Raw genomic sequence first — 19,783 nt, forward strand, 5'->3', positions numbered from 1 at the left:
TGCGGGTGGAACGCGCCGGCCCCGGGGGAGGGAGCGGGGCACGGGGCCGTGAAAGCCTCATTCATCGCCGACGGCGGAGAGGTACGGCCGGGCCCCGCCATGCGCCGCGCCCCGCTGCTGCTCCTGGCGCTGCTGCTGGGCCCGGGCCTCGCCGACAGCCCGCGGGGCAAACAGCGAGCGGCGCGGCCGCGGGAGGTGCTGGAAGCGGTGAGCGGAGCGGGACGGCGGGCGCGGGGCTGTTCTGCTCGGCCGGCGGCCGTTCGGGCGGAGCCGGGGCCGCGGAAGGCAGGGGGGGGAGGGGGTTGGGGAGGTTCGGGGGTCCCTCAGCCGCTCCGTTACTCGAGGGCTGGAGCGCTGAACCCACAGCCAGCTGCGAGCGGAGAAAGGAGCGGAGGGCCGCCCGCTCGCAGCGGCGTCGTCGCATCCCTCCGCGTCCGCCGTCTCTGCTTCCAAGCCCACCGCAGCTCCGCTGCAACCGGACACCTGAGCGCCGGGCCCGCCCCACCTCAGGGGCAGAAGGGAGGAGGGGGATTTTCCGGCCCTCGGAATGTGGGACGCTGACGTGGGGCCGCCGCCGGGAGCCGCGAGGCTACCGCTCACCGCCAACAGGAACCGCGTTCCGCTCGGACCCCCCGGGCGGCGCTGGGCAGCGCGGGGAGCGCCGCTGTGTTAACCCGCCGCACAGCGCTTCGTTTTCGCCGTGGGAGCGGAACGGCGTGCGGAGCCGGGCCGCCGCAGAGGCTGAGCGGCGGGAGGGTCCCGCAGGCGGAGCGGCGCGGCTCTTGCAGGGAAGCGAGGCACCGCGCTGACAGCTCCTACCGCGGCTCGGCTCGGCCCGGCCCTGACCCCTGGCGGCCGCGCGGCGCGTTGGCGGCTCTCCGTGCCGCGTGAAGTGGGGCTGCGGGCAGATGCGCGTAGGGAGGCTGGGGCGACGCGGCCAGACCGTGCTGTGGGATGAGGGAATGCATTGGCGGCGTTTTGATCCGCAAGTAATGCCTCCACGGCGTCGGAGGTGGATGTTGTGCTATGGCAGTAGAGGCTAAACCTTCCTGTCAGTATCCCGTTATGTGTTACTGCTGTGTGACAGATGGCAGAGGGCAGTCTGACAGAATGGTGTCTGACATGAAAGTGTGTATGAAGCAACGGTGTGCCACTGAGTTCCTCCATTTCCTCCATGTGGAAAAAGAGCACTCAGTGGCATTTGCTGAATGTTTCTGGGGACCAAGCGGTGGATGTGAGCATGGTGAGGTGGTGGGTGATGTGTTGCAGTGGGTCACCTCTGCTGGTGCAGGTGTTTACAAGCACAGCATGCAGGCTCTTGTTCACTGCAGGTGAAAATGCACAGCAAGTGGTGGTGCTGTGTTGAAAAGTAGCTGAGAATTTGCCTTGTCAAATTGTGTTATTGTGCTGCTGCCAGGCCTTCAGTGGCCATGCTGGTCTTGCACCTAAGTGCAGGACAAAATCAACAGCCCCTAAGTAAGGAGGTTCCCAGAGAGCCACGGGGAAAGCTGTCAGTGCGGGGCCGGGCAGTGACTTGAGCACTGCTTTTGGAATGGGGGGAAAGAGATGGATGGGAATCAGGGCCAGCATAGCACCATTTCTTGCCGGTCTGTTTCCTCTACTGGAACTATTTTCTCAATCATCTGGAAGTAAGCCATTAGCTGTTCCTACTCTGCTCTCTGCGGCCTCACCTTGAGCACTGTGTGCAGGTTTGGGCACCGCCTGCACTGACAAAACTATCAGAGTGTCCAAAGGAGGCTACAGACATGGGATGGGTCTGGAGGGCGAGATGTACGAGGAGCACTGAGGCCGCTGTGTTTGTGCAGCCCAGAGCAGAGAAGCTGAGGGGAGGCCCGATGGCGGCTGCAGCTCCTCACAGGGAGCGGAGGGGCAGCGCTGAGCTCTGCTCTGTGTGACAGCGCCAGGGCCCGAGGGAACGGCATGGAGCTGCGTCAGGGGAGGGGCGGGTGGGGGTCAGGGACAGGGTCTGCACCAGAGGGCGGTGGGCACGGAACGGGCTGCCCAGGGCAGTGGGCATGGCCCCGAGTGCCGGAGTTCAGGGAGCGTTTGGGCAGCGCTCTCAGACACTGGGTTTGGATTTGGGGTGGTCCTGTGAGGAGCTGGGAGTTGAACTCAGTGATCCCTCTGGGTCCCTGCCTACTCTTGGGATATTCTATGATTCTATCACAGCAGGGTTTCTTTTGTACTTTTGTTGTTTGCGTTTTGCTTGTCTGCTCAGCAAGCTCTGCCCTCTCTTTCAGTACAACGGCGTCTGCCTGCAGGGCCCCAGCGGCGTCCCCGGGCGGGACGGGAGCCCTGGAACCAACGGGATCCCGGGGACACCGGGAATCCCGGGGCGGGACGGGCCCAAAGGAGAAAAGGGTGAGTGCATGCGGGAGAGCATTGAGGAGTCCTGGACGCCCAACTTCAAGCAGTGCTCGTGGAGTGCGCTGAACTACGGCATAGACCTGGGGAAAATAGCGGTAAGCTGGCTCCAGCAATACCGCGGAAGCTTTAAGATCTGAAATTGTGGCAGGGTAACATAAATGCCGTACAGCTCCTGGTATGTTTCCTGTTGCAGCCTTTTTTGAAATGTGAGGGTGAACTCCTCAGGTTCTTTGCTTCAGGTCCATCTCAGCTGTGTTCAGCAGCGATGTGCCCACTTGTCAGTTTCTGTAGTAGCATTCCGAAAGAATGATGGGGCTGTGGTGTCTGAGTAGGGTTAGGTCTGTGACCGCAGGGCTGAAAGCAGCCCTATCAAGCACCTCCGTCTGTCCGGGGGGGGGGCGGGGAGAAGGTTTCACCTCTGCAGTCATAAGGGAGATTCAGCATTCTGAAGACAGACTAGCACCCTCTTAAAACCTGAAACTATTTCTTTACTTTAAAGTTTTAATCTGGGTTTAAGTAGTTCCTTTAGTCCTTTTTTGTTTTTTTTAACCAAGACAAATCTTGTGAGCATTATGAAGTCCAGGGGTTGTGGTATCACAGACAGAAACTGTACTGTCCACTCATACAAGAACTTGAGCGCAGCTTTCAGACAGCTCATATCTCCTTACCTAAGCCCCCAGAAGGTGACACAGTTACCAACGTAACTACAGGTATTACCCAAATAAAATTAAGAATTCTCATGATCCCCCTTCTCCATTATCAGCTATGAGGTGCAATTTCTGATTTGCATATTTGCATCACAGAGTATTTTTCAGACTTTTTTTTTTTTTTTTCCCCACAGAGAGAAGGAACTAAAACATTTTGAAAGCGATTCTAGGGAGTAGGTTCAAAGTCAGAGTTTGCTACCAAAATGTTTTTGTCCCTTCTAGGAATGTACGTTCACAAAGATGCGCTCCAACAGTGCTCTCAGAGTCCTTTTCAGTGGATCGCTCCGACTGAAGTGCCGAAGTGCCTGTTGTCAGCGCTGGTACTTCACTTTCAATGGAGCAGAATGCGCCGGGCCGCTTCCCATCGAAGCCATAATATATTTAGATCAAGGCAGTCCAGAGCTGAATTCTACTATCAACATACACCGAACCTCCTCAGGTACGTGTGCCAACAATGCATGAATAGAATGGGTGAGAGGCTGGTAGCAGACCCAGGTACTGAACGCACAGTGCATGTCTGCTGTAGGAAGCCAAAGGATGCCAAGAAAAGGCAGAAGAGTGGCCAGTTAGCACCAGCTTCTCTTAATCTGCTTGTCACAACTGACTATAAAGATTAACAGTATTAGAATTATTTATTAATCAGTACTTTTATACTGTCTTATTTTTCATGGTGCTTATGTCTGGCACTTTAGAAATGCTGATAGTTTCTGCTGGTTGATACTTATGCTCTGAGAAGTATTTATAAAACCAAGTGTTGCGTTACTTTAGCAGGCTTATGGTTATGAATACTTTCCCCCATCACATCAGTGGTTTAAGCTGTATTTTGCTCTCAGAACATAGCTAAGGAATTGTGAAGCAAGTGTCCAGCTGCAAAAAGCCCTTTTACTCCCCATAATGTATAATGACTTCATGAAATCTAATTTTTTAGATTTTTCTTTCTCCAAAAAATGTTATTATGTAGCACGAGCTTGCAATGAACTTTTGTGAAGTACTTGTGTCCAAAAGTGTTTGTGTCTGCCGTGGTGACGTGGCATCTGTGTCTCACCAGTGGAAGGTCTGTGTGAAGGGATCAACGCCGGCTTGGTGGACATTGCCATTTGGGTTGGGACTTGCTCCGACTACCCCAGGGGAGATGCTTCTACTGGATGGAATTCAGTCTCCCGTATCATCATTGAAGAACTGCCGAAATAAGTCTCCCTCCTTTTTTATAATCCCTATTTTTATTTTGTACAATTTTCTACAAAAGTTATTTAGAGTTGGATGCAGATTTTTGTCTAAAAGGCAGCGAACTCTGCACCTGTAGTGTTTGTCTAACCTTTTTTTTGCACATTGCAGAGGCTTTTAAGAATAATCATTTTAGAATATAAGAACCAACTTCATTAACGTTTCATATCCCTTTTTGATATATGAAAATATACCACCACCATTTTTAAGAGTTAAGTGTAATTTTTTGTATCAAATAAAGAAGACCTTTTCCATAAAAATAACATCCAAGGTATTTTATTGTCAGCAAACTTTAAGGTATTTGACACGGTACTATGGTACACACTTGTTTTAGAAGACTTCAGAGTTGTACATAAGTACAGGTCTTGGCGCTAGTTTGTGAAATGTATACCCGTAACATCTGCTCCTGTGAAAGAATGTGGAAATGGATACTCTGCTATTAAAGTCTTATGTCTCCCAGTAACCTCCTATGACTTAACTGGCACCTTGGTGACGATTGGTAAGTGTTAAATATTGTCTGAACAACTAAGTAAAACCAGATTATCCAAGCTTTACTTCCCTCCTGCACTTGAGAGACTAGATTTCAGTGCAAACATCTATTAATCATCTATGCAAAAAAATGAGTATTTTTACAGTTCCAAAACTCAGGTTTCATTTCCCCAGCAAATAGTTGTCCTGAGTTTAGCCTGTCAGATATGCACAATCACTTTGGTGTGAAAGCTGGATATGTAAAGTGGTTTGGAAGAAACAGAAGTAAGGTAGGCTGAAATGCCTTGGCTTTCCTAAAGCAGACTGCTCAGCTGAAAGAATGATGTTGCAGATATGTGACTGCAAAGGGGAGGAGAAATGAGGAGTGGCAGCACTGACCATGGTGTGTCTTGGAGTTAGTGCACACAATAAGTGATATACTCAAATCATAAAAAAGTGCAGATTCTAAAGGGAAAATATAATCGTGTTTACATTACAAAATCAATTTCACATAAATGCAATAGAAAAACAAAAAGCATGTATAACATGCAGAAATATACCTTGTCCAGAAACTAAATGGAAAAGCATTAAATCTTGAGAGATGAATTTATTTTAGCTGCTTGATACTAAATCCTAGCTTTTCTTCTGAACAGGTTATAAAACTTTCCCCAGCCATGTCTTAAATTGCTAGTTCATCTGCACCTTTAAAATGCTAGAGGAACACACCTGCAGGTAAGAGAGCATTCAGGTTTTCGTCAGCGTGAGCTTACGTGTGGTACGTGCGATGCTACTGCAGGCCAGCACCTTGCACAGCTGCTCTTTGTCTCTGAAAAACTGTCACTGTTTCATTGGTTGGGAAGATAGTTTTCAAGGTATCTGAACACAGACACTATAAGCTAAGCCATATTGTGAATTTACTGTATGTTAGTCAGCAGACAGTAGCCAATTGTGTATGTCTTAGTGACCTGTCTTTATGCTTATCCTGGATCTCAAGTCCTGTTTAGGTCTGGAACACACTATTCCAGGGAAGTAAGTGCATGACTTCTTTTATTACTTTTTTTTATGGTTTATTCACTATATATTTTGGACCCTGCATAATAGAAAACACAGAAACCATGTAAAAGCTTTCCAAAGGCAAAAGAAAGTAGTAGCTATTAAGACTGTTAATTTACACAGTAAATTTTTGGTAAATTTTGATTTTCATCTAAATGTCAATGGAAGCTTTAATTAAAAAAAAAAAAAAAAAAAGCCAGTCATGCTTTTTCAGATGAGGTAACAATATATTATCAACTGTAACAGCAGAGAGGATGGAACTGGGGAGGAGAAGGTGTATTACTAAAAAAAAAAAAGAAAAAAAAAAAAAAAAAGCACACCCAAAGCACGGCAATGGTATCAACAGAAACAAGCAACCAGATTGCTGAACTGAGATTCAAAATACCGAGCAGGTTTGGAGACTTTCAAATTTAACTGGAGTAAAACCAACTCTTTTTAATTAAAAAAAAAAATATATATAATAAATAGCCTTATTTCTGCTCTGGGTTAGCCTTCTGTAAAATAACTTCTCTAAGTGGTTATTGAAATGTTTAGCTAGATGATAATGTTCTCTGCTTCATATAAAACTCATTATTCCCCCTCACCTGTTGAAAATATTTGCTAGCTTCTTTCCTTCTCAGTTGATAATATCTGATACTCCTTCATACTGACTGTAGAAAGCAAATGTTATGCTCAGTAAATTATTTCCTCAATGATGAACTACAACAGATAAACCCAAGTCTCCAAAAAACACCTCTCTGTCAGCAATTATTGGAATAAAAATAAACATTATTATTCAACCATACTGAAAGATACTGTAATTCAGCTTACTGTTGTATTAGCAATAGTCTTAATCACTTCTGAGACTAAATCAAAAGTCATTGTTTTTTTAAGAAAGCCTTGTGCACAAAGTTTTTAGAAAACCTATGGATTTTTTTTTTTTTTTTCAAAGACCAGTCTTTAACAAAGTTGCTTTAAAACTGCATCACTAATGAATTACTTGGATCGTTATTTTTTTTTTAAAGTAAGCCTTCTTTCAAATAAGCAATATTTAGTCAGATGTACCAGTCATGGAGCCGTGGCTGAGGAGGGTGGGGTGGTGAGAAATCAAATGAACTAAGTTGCCAACAATGTGCACAACAGACTTTGGTCTGGTGTTAAAAACAAGCCAAAAACCACACTGCAAGCCTGTCTTGGTATGAAACAAGAAGTGGATTTCAATTTGCAATTACTGAAAACCAGGAATGGACAGCTGACCATTTTACAGAACAGTCTGCGTTTCCAAATTGCACCCCACTGAGGCTGCATTTTTTGTGTCGGATGACCGATCTTACAAGTAACAGAAATGGATTCTGAGGACACTGTTGTAAGCAGTTACATGCATATTTTCTTTATGAGACTCAGATAAAGACTTAAAAAAGTTCAGACACAGGAATTGCTTTTATATGAAGTTTTCTGTAGCACAATTGACCAATTTATATCTTGAGACCTGTCCATTATTCAGCAGATTAGTCCATTATTCCAGGCAGGCCAGGATGAGCTGAAATGCTGCACAGCTGCCTTCACCCAGTCACAATGTCTTCACAGTTGCAGACATCTGTTTTGAGCAGACGCTGCTGATTCAGAGGGAGAGGAATGCAGCAACACAGGCACCCTCAGCAGAAGAGATGTAGGCAGGGTTTCGCTACCTCAGAATTCTTTCCTCGAAATACCAGACCAATTCACAGCATCAAAATAGGCTGCTGAAGTAACTATCTTCCAGATCATAAATATAAAAAAATAAAGATATATTGATATATTTTTTATGAATAGAAACTTTTAACTTTAGTTATTTTCTTTTCTAAAACCAAGTAGAAAACCTGACACATTTTCATAAACTACAAAGGTAATGCAGCACGCAGGAGTCACTCTGATCACATTGGGGACAATTCCTTTGTAAAATCCATGAATTCCTTCTTTCCTTTAAAGACAGAGAAAAGCATTTACTTTAATATATTTTAAATAAAAATCAGACATAAAACAAAGCTTGGTGTTTTTCTCTCGCTCTCTCTCACTGAAGGAGACGTACTTCAGGGTAAGAATAATCATTTCAGAACAGTTTCTTACTGAAGTGCTTAAAGGGTCATTATATCAAATCTCACTTTCTTTTCTGAACATACAGTAATATTCTGTAGATGAGTTGTTCAGCTTATGGTTTGGCTGGTGATTCTGCTGTTGTTTTGTCTTTTTTTTAAATGAATTCTTTAAATAGGATGCTATACTATCTTTCTTCATACCACAAGAAATGGTTGAAATAACTTTAAATTTCTGCAGTTCCAAAAAACATTTGCAGATTTAAATTCAGTGAAGCCAACAGGACTGAAGGGCGTTATGGTTTTGAGTCATTTAACAGCAAGGGAGCTGAGGGAGAACACAACGAAGTTAAGTCAGCTGCTGAAGTCAGCACTCATTTTTAGAGAACTAAAGCACCCCCTCCAGCATTTTGAATCCACTGGCCAATACATGAGAATCCAACTTCTCCCAGTTTGAACCACAGTATTCATTGTTAGGGGTATTAGAGTGTTTCAAAGATTTCTCATTTCAGTTCACTTTTTTCCAGTTTCGCAGAGCTCTGGTACATCCAGAATGATGAGCAGTCAAAGGAGATCGTGGAAAATGCTTGGGTATGCAAGGTACTGCTCTCCTTGGTGACCTAGGCCGCGTTTGTTGATTTCATAATGAGTTAATGAGACTTAACTACTTTACAAACCACAAAGCAGCCAACTCAATGTTGGTTTTTTAACCTTGCTACTCCGTAAGCAAAATTTGTTGGGGAAGATGATGAAGAGGCAGATCAAAAAACAGAACCCTGCAAGCCAGCACTGACCATCAAATACCTCTTCAGTTTTAGATAATAGCTATTAGTAGCATATTCCACATAATGGCTTCATACAGATAGCTATTCAGCATGGAAGGCAGTAAACATGGTGATTCTGCAAGGCTCACTTTTCCAGACAAACTTATAATTCTGTATGCCTACCTCCATGTCCTGCGGATCACATCTAACACACCAGAGTATCTATTATGCTGATCTTGAAGACGAGCCCGTACAACTTGATAGGGATACGTTGCTGTTACAGCAAATATTTTGGATACAGCTGCCATCATTATGTATTCTGCAGTGTTCTAAAACCAACAAAAATGAACAAGCTTACCTTAACCATGGCTTAAAATAGACAATTTTCCAAAATCTTCTTTGATTTTTAAGTATATTAACTAAACAATACTTTTTTCCCCTTTACAACAAACTTCTTTAAGAAATTGACAATATTTACTGTCTAGAGTGCTTCAGGTAACCAATTGTAAAATATATGTTTTGCCTTCTCACTCCTATCAAGCAAAACACTTCTAGAAAAGTGTGTCAGGTGTTCCAAAAGCAGCAGTATCTTCACTCAGTTTGCTCCTATGTAGTCCTACATAGTAGGGCAACTGTTTAAAAAGACTACCTACGATTCCACTGTTTTCCAAAACCCATTCTTCTCCTCAAAATTCTCTAGAACGCTTGCCAAAATAAGGTGATTTCTCTAGAGAAATACAGAACTAACCAGTCGCTTGTTCCAAAATTGACAAATCATTATTTTCATATATTCCACATTTCAATTAATATATCAATACTTTATGAACTTGACTGTTCTATGATCTAACTGAATGGAATAAATCTCTACCTGTTCCCATGCCACGACATATTTTTATTATTAATAATTTTACCAATTTTGTATCTGACACTCTGTTTCTGTATTTGTTGTATCTCTGTTTCAAATCCTCATATGCCATGAACTGAAGTGCTCCATGTGAAGTTCCAAACAAACCAGGAACAAATCCCTAAAGAAAAAAAAAAAAAAAGAATAAAGCAAGATTGAATAGCAATCCAGAAGAAGTATATAACATGACAGAGTTCATTTTATGCACATACAAATGTCTACCATTCCATTAAAAACAGACTGCACAACTGTTGCTGTGCTTGGTTGATATTCTTGAAGGCAGGCATCAAAAGTGTAATAAATGTTACTTTTCTCCAGGTGACACACAGGGTAAGTTACTTAATGAGCGAACAAGACAAAACAAGTGGCCTAAGAACTCCACCTAACAGAGCACAAGCACAAGTCTTAAAAAAAATAGATGATAATTTGGACGAGGAACCTAAGAATACAACCAAGCTGCATTTTAGCTAATGTGCTGCAGAGTTCCTGCCCCCCTTCCAGGGGGCTCAAACAGCAGTAAGCTGTTTAATTCCCCATTGAGCCTGACTGGGCATTTACAGAAGCGGGTGTGAAGGAAGTGTATCGGTGCAAAGGAAGTGGTGTGAGGAAGGCTATCATGAGCAGAGGTACAAGAACTCTTGTGATCAAGTCCTAGAGATAGATATGTACTTGTGTTGATAATATATATACATCGACTTTTATATATATATATATATAAATCTCTAAAATACATACACACGCAGCAAAGGGTCGAAGGGCACAGATGGAAAGTTAACTCATACATGGTTTTACAGATGATTTACATTAAAAAATAAATCTACAATTCAGATGATCAGTTTGAGTCATTCCTCACCCTGCTCATAGCATATCCCAAAGCAACCCAACAGAACAAACTGTAAGAACAAATCACAGAACCACAGAAGTTGTAGGAGACCCACAAGGATCATCAAATCCAACTCCTGTCTTGGCACAGGACCACCCCAAATCCAAACCCGGTGTCTGACAGCGCTGCCCAAACGCTCCCTGAACTCCGGCACTCGGGGCCGTGCCCACTGCCCTGGGCAGCCCGTTCCGTGCCCACCGCCCTCTGGTGCAGACCCTGTCCCTGACCCCCACCCGCCCCTCCCCTGACGCAGCTCCATGCCGTTCCCTCGGGCCCTGGCGCTGTCGCACAGAGCAGAGCTCAGCGCTGCCCCTCCGCTCCCTGTGAGGAGCTGCAGCCGCCATCGGGCCTCTCCACAGCTTCCTTCTTAAACCAATGGGAAATGCTGCACACTTCTAAGGAGCAGTAATGGACAGTCAGAGTATAGCACAGAAATTTACAGAAACCTTTGCCTTCAAAAAAGTTGAAGTGAAGGTGGAAAACAGGTACTGTTGGAAGTGTCTCTACAGGTACAAGGCATGAGTTTCTTCAGGAGCAAGAGGAGATAAGTTGAAAATGAGCTGACAGTTGCATGGCTTCTGAGAAGCATTCTCTTTTGGGAAAGTTGGGCCTTATATTGGAAAAATGCAAATAAATAGGGAATTAATCATCTTGACTGGAAACGATTTATACAAGCCAAAAGCTTGCTGAAAACTGTTGCAAAGGGAAAATTTATAATAGGACGAATGATCAAAACGTGGGTTAAAGGAGTCAAAGAACCAAAACTTCTCAAAAAATGCTGGTGTTGAGCAGTTTTATCTTATTTTCCATGACCCAATTGGGAAAGATAGAGCAATATAAAATATATGTCTGGACACAAATATCTACATTAGATTAAACTGGAAGCAAAGAACACTGAATGCAGACAAATGAACATATTACTAAACTTGGAGGAAGAGAAGGGAAGCATTCCTGGTCCATTGGAATGTCCGTTGTGTATCAAGACAAAAAGATAAATTAGTCATACACCCCTAACTTAAAGAAAAATTAAAACACAGCAAAAACAACAGCAGGCATAGAAATCATACAGAGCCTCTATCACTTCAGAGATTAGCTCTCTGAAAGCTATACATTTCTTCAAGATATTATAGTCATTCAGGTATTGATTCTTAGGGCTTCTATTTAATAGATGAGGAATAGTTTCTTCTCACAGTAGAAAACAATGGTCATAAACTGTCAGGAACCACAAACCAATGAAATGAATTGAGGGCTAACAAAAGTCGCATATCGCTATGTAAAAAATTGAAAAAAAGAAACAAAATAGTTCCCCAAATGCGAACATGTGGAATCAAACCGAAAATCTTCTGTCAACTGTGAGCGTAATCATAGAATTCTGTGAAGGTAAAGGACACAACAGATGAGAAAGGACAACTTTGGTTTTCAGAAAACCTGGATCAGAAAGAAAATTCACTGGTAATAAATAATAATTTATTACAAAAACAAAAACAAACAAACAAACAAAAACAAGTAACAGGAGAAACAGACAAAGAACAAACTTATTGACAGTACCAAAGAAAAAATCTTCTGGGTCAGCAGAGGTATGAACAGTATGAAATGCTGTAGTGATAGCAAGGAAAAATCTTCCTAACTGTATACTCATTATTACAGTAAAAATGTTGTATGACAGAGAAAATAATTGCTTTCTACTTGGAAAGCATTAGAATGATGTATATCATAGGGGAATTAGGTAAAATTTTCCCCACTAACAAGAGAAGAATGTTAAACAACACTTAAGAGTGCTCAACTCTTAAATTTATGCCAGCAAATCTGAATAACTTGCTCCCAAGAGTCCTAGAGTATCTACTGATGACATTTGCTAAATGAATACCAGCACGCTCCAAGTCTTGCGGTGCTGGGGAAAACTTTCAAACACTGAAGAACCTTTAATGGTAGGCCAGTATTAAAACAGACAGGAAGGACAAGTGAGACAACTGTCTGCCAATCAGCTTCAGCAAAATAAGAACTGACAGAGGGTTCTGTTGATCATAAAGAAGGAGGAATTTGAGTCAATGTGTTCCTAGGGAAAAATGTTTCAAGGCAAAACTGATTTTTTCTCATTAATTAAATATTTGTCTAGGAAAGTTTTGGAATGACAATCCTACTCAATTTTCTTATTTTTGGAATTTCACACAAATACCTTCTTTTTCCATGAAAGTTTGCCATTTAGTTTTTATCTACAGTATGACTGTAAAGTGAAGATAATTTAAAGAAAAATCATATGTCTTAATATATTTATTATTTTTAATAGTCGAAACATATATTTAAAAGAGTTTTTCCATAAGAGCTTGACAAAGTCAATATTTGCTCAAAGAAGTCCTGCTTGAATTCCATTTTGGAGGATTAGATGACTGGACAAAATTAAATATGTTATCAGACATGGAAATGGTAAAGCATTTAACTCTGAACAATTAATGATATGGATTAAAAAAATATGTCTTTAAACAAATGTAAGTGTGGAAGATCCAGAACAAAAGAAAAGCATCCAGTTGGTTTGCATTTCAGATGTCATTGCCAAAAAGAAAAAGAACCTAGGCAAATGCATAGAGCAAAGCCTGTGCTTCTTGATAAAAGCAGGGAAAAAAGTGATGAAATACTCAGAACACTGCCTGAAGTGCTTGTGAAAACTCATGCCAGAGCAGCTTCTGCTATATGTTTAGAGGAAATGTAGCAAATTCCCCTTGCAATCTGTGTAGCACCATCTTCAGTTGGGTTCTCAGTACCAAAGACCAGCAGTACTAGAGTGCCCTGCTCTGACAACTTGTGCAGAAAGATTCTGGAAGAATGCCATTATGTCCTTATGCCATCTTGATTCTTTCAAGGCAAAGAATGATAGCATATTTTATGGAAAGTTCTTCTCTCTGAACTACATTTAAATGCAAGATGATCAGATCCCAATGGACTTTGCTATACGCAAAAACAAAGAAATAGGAGGTCACTTAGCTTACAAACTTCACATTTGCAAGGAGGAAAATAGCGAAAAAAATGGCAAAATAGAGAAGTGTTTTAGACATTTAGACTGGAAAAAATACTTTATCCTCAGAGAATATAATCTTGCCTACCAGAGGTTAAACTGTCCAACAGAAGTGTCCAATATTCCTATTTTCACTTGGTAATGAGCATATAGCACTGCTAGGATTTCTTTGGCTGTTCTTAGCACACTGCATTGTTATTCTCAGTCTTGATGATGCTATATTTTAAATCTCCTTAAACTTTTCGCATTTCCCATTTTTGTTACTGTTTTCTATAAGCTTTGCTCTAACTGTGGCCTCTACATCACCAATGAAAAAGAATGAGACTGAAAACACAAATAAAGAAGCATGGAGGCCAAGGACAATATTACCATCTGATGTTACAGTAGTCAGGCTACGCCAGACAGCTACCAATTTGTCCAGAGCTCAAGGATATTTTATGTTTTTCCCAAAGTGCAAACTCCTACAGTCTTAGGACTGTTTTAAAATCTTTGACCTCTTGTGCCTTAGACTTGAAGAGCAACACGTGCTGATGGCTGCATGACATTCAACTTTGTGAGGCAAAGTACTTTTCAGAGCTCAGATCTTCAACAGATCTATTAGGCATCTTCAAATTGCATAACCCCAAGGTGGATTTTTTTTCTTTTTCCCGGCTTGGATGCAGCAGAGCAGCTCTGACCCCAGCTGTCTCAGGGATGGAGGCCAAAGGACAAAGCCTATGGATGGAGGGTGTGGAAGATCTCTGACTAGATTACTGGGATGACCAGTGAAAGAAAGGCTTCTATCTCTCTACAAATCCAGCCCAAGTTCAAGAAGCACAACTTCACTTAAACTACAGTTTAATAAACAAACAATACCTAACAGACAGCACTGATCACTACAAGAAAGACTGATACAGCTTTACATTACTAGGCTTTGCCACAAAGGACAAACAACAGCTGCTCAGACCAGCAGCAGTACAACAGAGAGCAAGATATGGAATTGCTTGGAGGACAACACCATTCTTTGGAAAACTGATCTCAAATGCATCAGAAAGCAACTATTTCAAGATTTTATTTCCAATTTGCAGTGCCATTTTCCTTATCTGCTATAACGAACTCTTCCTGAAATTAAGGTCATGAGGAAAAAGAAGACATTCATCTGCATTACATCTCCTGCAACTCATGGCGATTGAAAACTTCAGCCTATATTTTTCACTGCAAATAGAAGTTGATGCTCAGTAATCAGGACAATTCTTAAGAGATAGTGTTCTTGTTCTATAGCACTACTTGCAAGAGAAGAGCCAGACTGAACTGAAATAGGTTTCTTCACACCTTCCAGGGACTGATGAATGCATCTTGATGTAATGGCCTGAAGGAAGAAAGAGGCAAAAAGTCCAAATCCAGTTGCCATCTGTTTCCCTAAATTAAAGGGAACAAAAAAACCCACACATATGCAAAACATATTTAGAAGTCTGCAAATTTTACGCATCTTGAGATGACAGATTACAGACCTAAATAACTGGGGGGCAAATGAGCAGTTGTGAAACTGTCCATTGTAGACAAACATTAGCAAGTACTTTAGTCATGTTATATTGTACAAGATGTCAGAAAAACAAAGATAAGAGATGAAATGAAAGAAAACACTAGAAGCAGTATAGGTTTGATTATGGCTGCCCTCTTTATCCAAATCCTAGTTATGAGAAGCCTTTAAACAATTAAAAAGCAGCTTGTAGTTTACCCTCATTTCAGTATTTTCAGAAGATGGCTTAGACATAAAACTTACACTCTATTCTTCAATGATTTCCTACCTTTCAATGCTGTAATTGCTTCTTGTAAGATTAAGCCTTTTTATGTAATCTTTGCTTTGACTAAGAATAAAAATAAGCTGGTACGAAAATGACTTGCAGGTTTTTCTGAGACAAGTATGTGCAAGCTTCACAGCACTACTGACTGGTGCCAGTCAATCCTTGAGTTTTTCTTAAATGCTATTACCTTATACAAGCCACGTATGCCCTCTGTCTTGTATATCTTCACAAGAGCATCAGACATTCCTGCGTACTGTCGCTTTGATGGATCAACACCAGCGTCATACTGTAATACAAGTCGCGTCTTCGTTACCCATATTGGGTTTGTAATACAGAGAGTCATGGCTCCTGAGAACAGATGGAAGTTAGACTGATCATTTTGTCCATGCCAAAGCTTGTCCCAGTTTGTTCAGTTCAATGTAACACAGGCTTCTACAATGACAAAACTACTTATCCTTCAAGACTACTCATATTACTCCTAAGAGGCAAAGTTTAGGCACACTGTTGTTTTCTCGCTCTGCCTTCAAAGCTCAAAACCAAGTGTGAACTACTGATGCAGAGAGTACTTCTATAGAGCACATAGCTTTTTTTACATTCTCAGCATATGCTCTTTTTTGCTTCACTGTTCCACAGTCAGTAGTGCCATCTGTACTAGATAGGAAACCTCAGTATTTTCATTATGCTTTCTTATTTGAATTAATCTTCATATATACAATTATTCAAAATTCAATGGACAGCTCAGTTATGAGAAATTTACTTAATTGTATTGATAGGTTTATACAAGCTACTTCTTGTAGCTACAAAGACTACTGAAATACAACATACATTTGAACAGTGTATTTCAACAGTAAACGACTGCTATAGCACCTAATAAAAAGTCTTCTAAAATGCCTACACAGAAGCATGCACAATAAGGTGTGTTAGAAACAAAGTATTAAAAGTCATGATGAGTAAAATTGTACTTTTATTTTGGATCTAGTTTCTAAGAAAACTTAGAACTTACATAAAGATTTTCAAAATATCTATGACAAATTCATTTCTAATTTCAATAAGCCTTCTCTTTTCCAAATCTAAGCGCTTCATGTTTAATGAGTTAACAATCTAATAACAGCTCATTTAAATAGTTATGGTTAGGGACTCAGAGTTGTACTAAATATGGAAAAAAACTCAAGCTTTATGTATAATGAAAACAAGACCAGAAGGTATCTTAACAACTGCTACTTCTGAACAAAACTGAAGGACCACAGTTAACTATCCATTCATTCCAGACATCATTAATTTATTTACAGACAATAAGCATTTGGACTCAAAACACTTACACCTGCCACCTGGAGTAAAACCAACACTGACACACAAAGAGAAAGAGCAGCATATGGACAGGCCAGAAGAAAACATTAATCTTTTTTGCATTTAACTCACCTGCCTCTGCAGCTGACACCAGGTGTTCGGTTGCAGTGAGACTTTCCAGCTTCCCTTCCTTCTTATAAGCTTTGATGGCATTGTAACTGCTCACAGTTATAAGATATATTTTGGTAAAGGTAAAAACAAACTAAAAAACAAAGCCAAACCAAACTAACAAAAAAATAAACAACCCACCAAAGCAAAACTTACCATCAGAAAAACATTAGGTGATAGATAACCTTGGAAAGGATTTTTAAGCTAACTATCATTGTTTGCTTGATGAATTGAAGAATTCATTTACTATTTGAACCATAGCAATACATATTTAAATTGATCAAGTACTACTGAAGGAATCAGTGGGACTAGATCTTGAAACAGCTACTTGGTCTCAAGAATTAACTTCTAAAAAACTAGACTAGACAGTCTTCTTTTTATTAAAACCAACACTTGTAGTTATTTACTTTCTAATTTCACTGAGCTTTCATCTCTTGATCTGATTTCCAACATCTGTAGCTTGAAAAGTGTCACTAGGCACTGAAGGAGCTGAACTGTCGATAGGAGCTCACAGTGAAGCTTGAGGACTGAAGTCCAACAATAGCTGAGTCTACACAACTGACATGTGAGCTTTGCAGAAGGATGCCAAACAATCATTCTCAGAAATGTTTCAGTTAATAGTGACCAGCAGTCAATCAGATCAGTTAGCTACTGGAGTAGAAAATACTAAATATTTGAGAATGGTCCTTATAAGCAAAACACATCAACAAAAACAATGGAAAAAACTGTCAAAATTATTAAAAAAAAAAAAAACAACAAACAGTTGACTATTCAGCTTTAGTAAAGAACCTAATCATGTTCTTTGATTCTTAACATACCAGTTCAGGTTCTTTTTTTTCATGACCTTTTAAGCACAGTTTATTTGAAGTTTTAAAGGACTCTCCACAAATGATGTCACCATCTCTGAAGTTCTTAGTGTGTTCACAGCATCGAGGGGAATGCACTGTACTTGACAAAGTAACAGGTCTCTGACTCCAACTGTTCACATTATGAAACAGCAAGTCATAACGACGGGTAACAGGCCTGGACATACTAAGAGGACTGCAAGTTTCTAAGCCATCTAGCCCATTTTTATATCTGTTTAGAAAGGTGCTGTTTATATCTTATCATGACATTGCACGGGATCTGACACAGTTCTACTTACAAGAAAAAATAAAGTCCCCAGGAAGCCCCTGCTCCCACCATGTTGGGAGTTACCCCTTGGTACAAGCCTCGTAGTCCTTCACGCTTCCAGACAGTGGTCATACAGTGGAGAATCCCATTGTATTTTGGCCTCAGCTCCAATCCATCACTCACTGAAAGAAAGAAATTACAATGAAAAAACATTGCAGGAAGCAAGTGGCTCAACCGTGTAAAAGCCACCCCACAGCACACGGCCTCCAAACAATGCTGCAAGCCAATGTAAATATTTCATTCGTCAGCTGTATTTTAAAAGCACGCACAATGTGGGATTTACTGCTTCAGTAATTCTAGTCTTAGAGAACGTGAAAGAAGGAAGAAAAAACAAAAGAGCTTCTAAGCTCTGCAGGAGGAAAGTTCTCATCAGTTTGAGAAGACTAACTGCACTGATGGGCTTTTTTGCAGAGCAACTGCTTTGACCTGTAGTTTTCTGTCCTCTTCTTCTTAGCACGCCAAGAATTTCCTATCATATTTCAAGTGATTTGCATGGGCTCTTTGAGAACAAGTTTCTATTACAAGTTTGGGAAACTCCAAAATTATAGTTCTTGAAGTTAAATCTTCTTCTTGTGAATGTTCTATAAAGTCCCAAGTATTTCCAATAGGTCATGTGTTATTGACTCCGAAGTCAGTTTCTGCCAACACTCAAAGGTTACTTCCAGCATAAATTCTTATGTTCTTCTTTTCTCGTATTGATTCGCAGGAAAACATCAAATAAACAAAATTCTACCTAATAACCAAATATTGGCCAAACATTCATAAAATGTCACTGCCAACAAGACAAAGACAATGCAAACCTTTGCTTGACAGATTTTGTTTAGAACACAGATGTTCACACAACTTACAGCAGTAAGGACAGTTGCTGCTGTCACAACAGCAAGGCAATTTGTTGATTATTGACGACAGTGTAAATTGCAGGCACTTTTACTCCTCACATAGGCAGAAGGTTAGATTGAAATTTTACAGTCAGCATCATTTCTATACCCCAGCAAGACATTAATCATTAATTTCAGATGTTTTCTGTTCAGCGCTGCATTCATTACTCCTGTATATTTTGACAGACTTCAGCACACATAAAATCGTTTTTTTGTGAGCGTACTGTGACAAGGTCTCTGTATCTTGACAATCACTGAAACCTAAAACACACACTGAGGGCTCCAAAAGTAATTCCTGTTTGGTTATGTTGGCTCATGACATCAGAGGCAGATGGTGGCGGTACAGCAGCAGAGGTTGAACCTTCCCAACCACATTCTGCTATATGTTGTTGCCATGTGACAGATGGCAGCAGAGGGGCAGTCTGACAGAATGGTGTCTGACACAAAAGTGTGTATGAAGCAAAGGTGTGCCATCTGAATTCCTCCAGGTGAAAAAAAAATTGCACCTGCTGACATTCATCAATGCTTTCTGAACATTTATGGAAACCACGCAGTGGATGTGAGCACAGTAAGGTGGTGTGTTTCAGCAGTGACAGTGGATCACCTGCACTGGTGCAGATTTTTATAGGGGTGGCATACAAGTTCATCATGCACAGATAATGGTGGTGATTATGTTGGAAAAATGTGTTCTGTAGCTGAGAATTTCCTCTATCAAATATTATTGTTGTGCTCTTTGCATCAGTTGTAGTTTCCATTGAAATAAACAGGAGTTCACCTATGTAAAGCCTTTCCCCCCCTACTGAGTAGCACTGGACCTTTCTGAAAGACCTTTGCAATTTGTTTTTTTTTTTAAACCATGCTGCCATTAAATCAGGCTTATATGCACATTAAACAAGGTAGGAAATCAGAGACATAGTTGCAAACCTGTCCATCAATCAATTATTTTACCAACGATCAACAACCAATGCAGGAGCTATTCTATTAAGACACAGACTTAAGATCTCACAGTCTTCATGAGTCCAACCAAAACCTAACAAGCAG

General features: G+C 41.2%; 2 protein-coding genes across 2 annotated transcripts in view; one reads left to right on the plus strand and one right to left on the minus strand.

The window, feature by feature from the left end:
• Nucleotides 1–4,582, plus strand: CTHRC1 (collagen triple helix repeat containing 1). The gene is made up of 4 exons (XM_085221535.1): nucleotides 1–207; nucleotides 2,262–2,483; nucleotides 3,318–3,534; nucleotides 4,144–4,582. Exons 1-4 carry the CDS (start codon nucleotides 100–102, stop codon nucleotides 4,284–4,286), a joined length of 690 nt encoding a protein of 229 aa, XP_085077661.1. The 5' UTR covers nucleotides 1–99; the 3' UTR covers nucleotides 4,287–4,582.
• The window catches only part of SLC25A32 (solute carrier family 25 member 32), a 16,644-nt gene continuing 1,440 nt past the window's right edge, over nucleotides 4,580–19,783 (minus strand). The window contains exons 2-7 of the mRNA XM_010709203.4: nucleotides 17,836–17,986; nucleotides 16,656–16,741; nucleotides 15,424–15,584; nucleotides 9,567–9,680; nucleotides 8,839–8,984; nucleotides 4,580–7,779 (exon numbers count right to left, since the gene is read on the minus strand). Of these exons, the coding sequence (XP_010707505.3) occupies nucleotides 7,644–7,779; nucleotides 8,839–8,984; nucleotides 9,567–9,680; nucleotides 15,424–15,584; nucleotides 16,656–16,741; nucleotides 17,836–17,986 (794 nt within the window). The 3' untranslated portion in view covers nucleotides 4,580–7,643. The remainder of the gene's footprint in view (nucleotides 7,780–8,838; nucleotides 8,985–9,566; nucleotides 9,681–15,423; nucleotides 15,585–16,655; nucleotides 16,742–17,835; nucleotides 17,987–19,783) is intronic.

Source organism: Meleagris gallopavo, chromosome 3, assembly GCF_905368555.1.
Source record: "Meleagris gallopavo chromosome 3, MGAL_WU_HG_1.1, whole genome shotgun sequence".
Taxonomy (NCBI): Eukaryota; Metazoa; Chordata; class Aves; order Galliformes; family Phasianidae; genus Meleagris; species Meleagris gallopavo.

Excerpts from the sequence above, each read along its gene's own strand:
- CTHRC1 (XM_085221535.1), top strand. The coding sequence starts at position 100 with ATGCGCCGCGCCCCGCTGCTGCTCCTGGCGCTGCTGCTGGGCCCGGGC. Across the intron at positions 208-2,261 it reads CGCGGGAGGTGCTGGAAGCG|TACAACGGCGTCTGCCTGCA; the intron begins GTGAGCGGAGCG and ends CCTCTCTTTCAG. Across the intron at positions 2,484-3,317 it reads TAGACCTGGGGAAAATAGCG|GAATGTACGTTCACAAAGAT; the intron begins GTAAGCTGGCTC and ends TGTCCCTTCTAG.